This window comes from Diadema antillarum, unplaced genomic scaffold (assembly GCF_040938485.1).
Source record: "Diadema antillarum isolate AM-2024a unplaced genomic scaffold, OU_Dant_1.0 seq00000343_RagTag, whole genome shotgun sequence".
Taxonomy (NCBI): domain Eukaryota; kingdom Metazoa; phylum Echinodermata; class Echinoidea; order Diadematoida; family Diadematidae; genus Diadema; species Diadema antillarum.
Window position 1 is genome coordinate 1,246,538 of NW_027271355.1, and position 7,238 is coordinate 1,253,775.

The window sequence follows — 7,238 nt, forward strand, 5'->3', positions numbered from 1 at the left end:
GGGCTAAGGAGAAAACTGACTTTTTACACTCGTATTTCTTAGCCCCGGACTTTCCAAACCACATGAATTTTCATAATTACGCTGTGTACTGTACACGTACACGCACGCACCGGCAGCACTTGATTACCTCGTTTCTGATTGGTCAGTGAGGGTCGGACTTCGTCTCCGTCGCTTAGCCCAGGATTATTTTTTCGTTCTGTTTACACTCACTTGCTTGGCACCGCAATTGCGGTGCTAGCACCGCAATTGTGGTGCTAACCCCTGCTATTTTGCAGGGCCAGATAGTACCGTACTATCGGTGGGGCTAGCCCACTTTGGCAAAAACGAGTGTAAACAGAAAGTGGGCTAAGGATAGTCCCGTACCAACGGTGGGGCTAAGGCCCCCCCCCCCCCCCCCTTAGCCCCACCGTTGGTCCGGGGCTAAGCAAAAATTTACAAGTGTAAAAAGCCCTTTAGAGGCGAGTTTGGCAATCGGCGATCCACCGAGCCACAGCTTCAATACGTCCCTTCAAGCGACTCAACATATTCAGCCATGCGGCGTGTTCGCTCTTCTCCACAAGCTCTGGCTCCGCGTCGTACACCGTCTGCAGGAGGAACTGCCCCGGGTCCTCCATTGCAGCCAGAGAATTCACCATGGCAACCGTGGAGCGGCGAAAGATGCAAACGGAGTGCAGTATCTCTTCTACGAAACCTTCAAGAGCAAGGAAAGGGGGAAAGAAATCGGCGATATGTGGACATGTCGGGAATGTGTTAAGATGGTGTCAACGGAAAGAATATAGTGGGTGAATAATATGTTGCTTAATTTTGTAGTGTAACGATTCCTCGATTATTTTGTTATTATTCTACTCTGAACCATGATATAAAACATGGTGCCAGTTCGATTGTGGTTAATGTCCTTCAGTACTAACGATTAAAGTAACAGAAGTATTGATTTTCATTTTAAAAAAATTAATATCGGAAAAATGTACAAGTGTACAAGTGTCATGCATCTTAATGGCATAAGCAATGTAAATATTCCTGGAGCATTATTGATGCTCAGAGCATCCTGAGGATCATCTCTCCAAATCAACAAATTGGTGCTTTCATCCGCCGTGTAATGGCAATTCACTAAGCCACCTGACTATATCGTAGATTATAGGCATACTTCAAAAGTAGCCGTATACCTTGCCACTTGTGCTTGCCGCTGTAGACGAAAGAGTAACCGGCGAACAGTCCACTCTCGTTGTCCACGACCCAGAGCCCGCCCTCTTTCTGATGTCTGCGCAGGTTGTGTATGGGACTCTGGCCGTAAATGGACTCGTCACCGCTGCTGTGAACGCCTTCCCTGTGAACTACAAGGCTACAGCAGAACAAAAAGAGCAAAATTTTTGCAAATTGTCTTCTCAACAATGTGCCAAAAATCTTCCTTGAAAAAGACAAAAAACAAACAAAATCAAAAAAAAAACCCGTGTCAAACGATAGAAAAAACAATAGTATTTCGAGGTATATTGATAAAGCTTTGTATCTTTGGTTTGTTTGTATGTTGGTTATAACGTATTTTAAGCAAGCTTTGTTACAAGCTTGCTTCTTAGTATATAGTTCCCGTCTTATTTCACTGGTATTTTAACTTCGATTCAATGTTCTTGGACTAACCAAATATTATGTTCTATTGTTTTCCAATATTCAATTGCGCATCCAAACTGGATAACACGCATTGTTTTATTTTGTTATATTTAATGCATTTTTCATTGAAAAGTAGAGAAATAAAATTGAAAATCATTAACTGAAATGACATGAAATGTAACGGTGCGGAAATATATTCGTGTATATTTCAAGCAGAAGTTAGTACCAGAATTAGAGTTAAATTGACGCAATAAAGTTCGCTCATTTTTTTTTCTTTTTCTTTTTTTTTTTTTTTTGCCAGCAAGTTTTTCCATTCGCTATGGATAAAATCTTGCATTTCCCTATCTGATGTTGTGCAATGACATCAATGCAAAACTGAAAAGTCTTCAACCCACCGGTCTATGTGAGCTGTTAGATAGTCAAAGACAAAGAGGTCCGAATACTGAGCCAACTCCATCAGCTGGGTGATGTTGAGTTGTGAAAATCCAGGCGTAGAGGGCGTAAGTGCAGATTTCTGGTTCTCGCTGAGAATTTTGGGAATCTTGGTGCTGTAAATGAAGACAAGTGAGAGAGAAATGTGAAGGCTTTGGCAGCTTTGGATGACAATCATCGATCATCTTGAGGCTCCGAACCCAATGGAACGCCAATGATGTCACGTCGGCATCTCTGAATATGGGCCAACTAGTCATTGTGTCTGACACGGCAACTAGAAATATCATTATCATCATCATCATCAAATACTACTTTATTCGCAAACGAAGACTTTTCCTCATAAGGAAACTATGTTAGATTTGATATTTTTAAGTCGTTAATAGCATGGAAAACAACGCTTTTTATATTTTTCAGGCACATTGACGATAGAGTAAGACGTTTAAACATTACATTAACTGTTTGTTTGCTCTGAGTGTCGATTGGTACAGAAAACCGTTGTAGGCCTTATCCCCACTGTCCAAACTCCCTTGCTCAGAACGGCTTGCGCCGAAAGGGTGGGTTGGGTGGTGGCGCGTCGCGTTAATGGGAACACCACCCTTCGTCCAAAGCCCCCCCCCCCCCCCCCCCCCCGGTTTTGCCGAAAGGGTGCGTTGGGGGCGTTGGGTCGCGTCGCGTTGACTGGAACCCCACCCTTCGTCCAAAGCCCCCCCCCCCCCCCCCGGTTTTGCCGAAAGGGTGCGTTGGTACTTTTTCTCATATACTATTAAAAGACGAGTTTCGAATTTATATTTTAACCTTCAAACAACCATTTCAAAGAGGCTATCGTGCTGATCTAATACTTAGTTCGTCCAATGTTCATTTGGTCCAATATCCATTTGGTCTAATATCCATTTCTGTTTTACATTACAGGGCATGGATCATGTGGATAATTAGTGGCTTATCTATATACAGTATGTCCCAAAAATAATTACAACGGGGGCCTCCGCAATGATATCTTTAAAAATAGTGAATCAATCTAAATACAAATTCAGGGCATGAAACTATAACTCATTGCCCACATCTTACAGAAAACCCCACTCGATTTGCTTCAGTGGCCAAAGAGAAATACGGAATTTTGTGGAGGATGTCGGGAATCTCTTCTGTCCAAGTTCTGTCTGCTATTAACACACAAGATCATCAAAATGCTAAACTCGGAAGAATCCGATTCATGACATGCTTTACAACAATCCACATTTCTCCGTGACCGCTTAGTCAAATTGAATGGGGATTTCTGCAAAATAGAGCTAAAATGTGACATTTTAAGACCCTGAAGTAGCATTTAGAAATTTAATCATATTGGGCGTTATCAATGCGAAAATCTTATTGTAATTTTTTGGGGGACATACTGCAGTAAGTCGCCCCAAAAATTACAATCAGCTTTTCAAATTGATAGCACCCAATATGATCAACCTGTCTAAGTGCTACTTCAGGGTCTTAAAATATAACATCTTAGCTCTATTTTGCAGAAAACCCCAATCAATTTGGTTAAGCGGTCACAGAGAAATGTGGATTGTTCTAAAGCATGTCATGAGTCTGATTCTTCCAATTTTAGCAATTCAGTGCTCTTGTGTGTGAATAATAGACAGAATTTGGACAGAAGGGATTCCCGACATCCTCTACAAAATTCCTCATTACTCTTTGACCACTGAAGCAAATCGAATGGGATTTTCTGTAAGATGTTGGCAATGAGTTATACAGTGGACTCCCGTTATAACGAAGTCCTCGGGACCAGCAGTTTTCTTTCGTTATATCGGAATTTCGTTATAACCGAACAAATAAACAATAGAAATACATAGAGTGGATGGCATTGCAGCCAAAATTTTTACTTCGTTATAACCGGAATTTCGTTATAACCGTGTTCGTTATAACGGGAGTGCACTGTAGTTTCATACCCTGAATTTGTATTTAGATTGATTCACTATTCTTAAAGATATCATTGCGGAGGGCCCCGTTGTAATTTTTTTTGGGGACATACTGTATAGTCCAGCTGCTGGGGGTGCTGGCCTGGCACCATGGGGGAGGGGCGAGGGACCCTGAACTTTACCCTAATCTTATTTCATGTGCATGAACATCTGTTTTCTCCCTCAATGCAGTGTCAGAGGGTAGTCCGTAGTCGTAGAAAAAGCCCCCCCCCCCAAAAAAAAAAAAAAAAAAAAATTAATAATAAAAAAAATAAAAAAATTAAAAATAAATAAATAAATAGATAAATAAATAAATAAATAAAAATAAAAAATAGCCCAGTTGGTCATATAGACGAAACGATGATTGGACCAAATGGTACCTGATTAGACCAGGAGGCTGGCTATTAGACCAAATGACAATAAGATCAATGGTTATTAGACTAAATGGGTGTAGACTAAATGATGATAGACAGAGGCTAGACCAACTGGGCAATGGACCAAAATTAATGATGTGTACACCAAATTTATATTGGACAAATTTGGTTTTATTTTAGACCATTTGGTGATTAGACGAAATGGAATTAGACCAACTCATGATAGACCAAATAGGTATTTGATGATATAAATTGGTGTTAGACCAAAAATAGACCAAATGGCTATTATTAGACGAATTGACTGTAGACCAAATAGTAATTAAACCAAATAACAATTAGACCAAACAGTAGTTGGACGAAATGATGACTAGACCATCTGGTTATTAGACCAACTGATATTAAACAGTCTATTAGACCAACTGGCTGTAGACCAAGTGGTAATAGAGTGTAAACCGATCCGGATGATCGCCTCTTTGAAATGGTTGTTTGAAGGTTAAATATGAATTCAAGACTCGTCCTTTAATATTACATGAGAAAAAGTACCAACACACCCTTTCGGCAAAACCGGGGGGGGGGGGGGGGGGGGGGGGCTTTGGACGAAGGGTGAGGTTCCAGTCAACGCGACGCGACCCAACGCTCCCAACGCACCCTTTCGTCAAAACCGGAGGGGCTTTGGACGAAGGGTGGTGTTCCCATTAACGCGACGCGCCACCACCCAACCCACCCTTTCGGCACAAGCCGCTCAGAACAGGGAGGTGAGTCTCACCTCCCTGGTCAGACAGGGATAATCGGACACCACTAAAGCAGGCGTCACGCTGTTCTAAAATTGAGTCAAAATGGACACATGATGTAAGGATGCATTCAAATTCTGCTCTAATTGTTTAATTATCGGGTCATACTTCATGAGGGCATCTTGAGCCATCGTACGACTGTTGATGGGGATTCTTAGGTACCATGCGTCCTGCGGCAACTCTATGAGCAATTATGCTTGGCAAGCTCAGTGTATATAGGGATTGCGTTTCCTTCGTGTATCCTTTGGGTGAACTTCTTTTCGTGTAGCCCTCATGAATTGTGCTGGTGAGGTCATGAGGCTTTCGGTACTTCCTTCGGCTGATTATTGGCTTTTGGCCATGTTTGGGGCTAAATTCGCTCGAAGTAATAACAAAAAATCCATGTTATTTTTTTTATTACTATCTCGTGTCAACTCCAGGACAGTGCGACGCCATACTTATAAATGCCATGCTATGGGTAGCTGACTTACGGTCCCAGGTCGTCAACCCACAGACTCAGGCTAGCTAAGGAATCGTCGGTCCACCCTGCTTCTTGCACCTCATCTACGACAGTCGACCACTGCGACGAACTGTTGAAGGACACGCGGGACAAGACAACGGGAGGAACATTGCGTAGGCCCAGGAGTCGAGCGAGGTGGTACGAGAACACCTCACCTGCCGCCGATAATAAGGAAAGAGTTACATAAGACAGTGAACTTCCGTAATAACGAACACGGTTATAACGAAATTCTCGTTACAACGAAGAATCCAGGTCCCCAAATAACCATCTACTGGTTTTAATGTATAGTTATTGTTGAACGAAATACTGTACAACGAAATTTCGATATAACGATAGAAAATACTTCCAAGAACTTTTAGGAGTCGTCAGTAGTGTCATACTTTTGAATACAGACAGAGTGGGCAATGCCAAAGCGAGTCGGCTAATACGGCTTGCGTCATGTTGTGCTTCGACTTTAATGTCTTTTTCAGTTGCCTGTTTTTATTTCATTCATTTTTGTTTTCTTTTTAACGGAATAATCATAACAACAGCAAAATCTAAAATTTGGTGAATAGCATTCATTCAGAAGAAGAACGTTTATACAACTTGACACAAAAACGATTGGCATCCTTCGCTCGCAAAGTCGCCCCTCCCCGAAAAAAACAACAACAACATTGCGTACAATCTCACTGACAGATTTTATACACACTCTCCGCATGAAAGCGATTCTTGATACCCCGATTCAACAGAGATTTTCTCTCATCGGTCACTCAGCAAAAGTTTGTCGCTTCCCGGCATCCACCGAAGTGTATCGGATCACAGTCTGATGAATCCGATTTGTTAACCGTTGGTCGACTATTTATTGATGTCAGTGTCGGACTTGTCCGACAGTGATCCGATGAGGCAAGATCGTCGGATGAAGATCACGAACCACACGTCTGAAACTGACTGATATGTCTACAAACCAAATTGGATTCATGCGAATTGATCAGAATGCGATTCGATGCACATCGGTGGGTAGCCGGAAGCAACGAAATGTACTTCCGATATGTGAAAGATGAGAAAAATCTGTGTGGAATGGGGATATAATCGATAGGCCATAACGGCTTTGCATAGCGCTGCCATTCCCGACTCCCACGGTCTTCCTGTAACGCTTACCAAGTATGTAAACGATATTAGCTCCGCGATAGCGGGCACACGCGGCTGCACCGCTCTCGAATTCCACGTGCCTGTTCATGTTCGATCCGCACTTCTCCCTGGTGGCGCTATTCACCTTTACAATCTTTTGATTCCGCATGCGCTGCGTCCAAGCTTGTTCTTCCGTGTCATCAAGACCTTTACGATGGAAAGAAGAATAAAGAAGAAAAAGAAGAAGAAGAAGAAGAAGAAGTGGTGTAAATTCAAATTCACCTCGTCAAAACTTATGTACCTGAGGGAAGTTACGTCAACATTGTGGATTCGTCGAATATTAAACAATCTCTTATATTTGCAGGAGAATTCAAATGATATGATACCAGTCTCCATTAGCATTGAACTAACACTGGTAATTCTTAAAGGGTACATTTCTGATGAAAACTCTTAATTTCTGTTTGTTTTGATTGACTCTTATACGTACACTATG

At 42.0% G+C, this 7,238-nt stretch overlaps 1 protein-coding gene across 1 annotated transcript; it reads right to left on the reverse strand.

Moving 5' to 3' along the window:
- Window positions 1-452: 452 nt before the first annotated feature.
- LOC139730934 (four-jointed box protein 1-like) lies at window positions 453-6,415 on the reverse strand. Its single transcript, XM_071641817.1, has 5 exons — window positions 6,388-6,415; window positions 5,610-5,793; window positions 1,998-2,150; window positions 1,164-1,339; window positions 453-691 (listed from the first exon to the last, which is right to left on the reverse strand). The coding sequence occupies exons 1-5, from the start codon at window positions 6,413-6,415 to the stop codon at window positions 453-455; spliced, it is 780 nt and encodes a 259-aa protein (XP_071497918.1).
- Window positions 6,416-7,238: the final 823 nt, after the last annotated feature.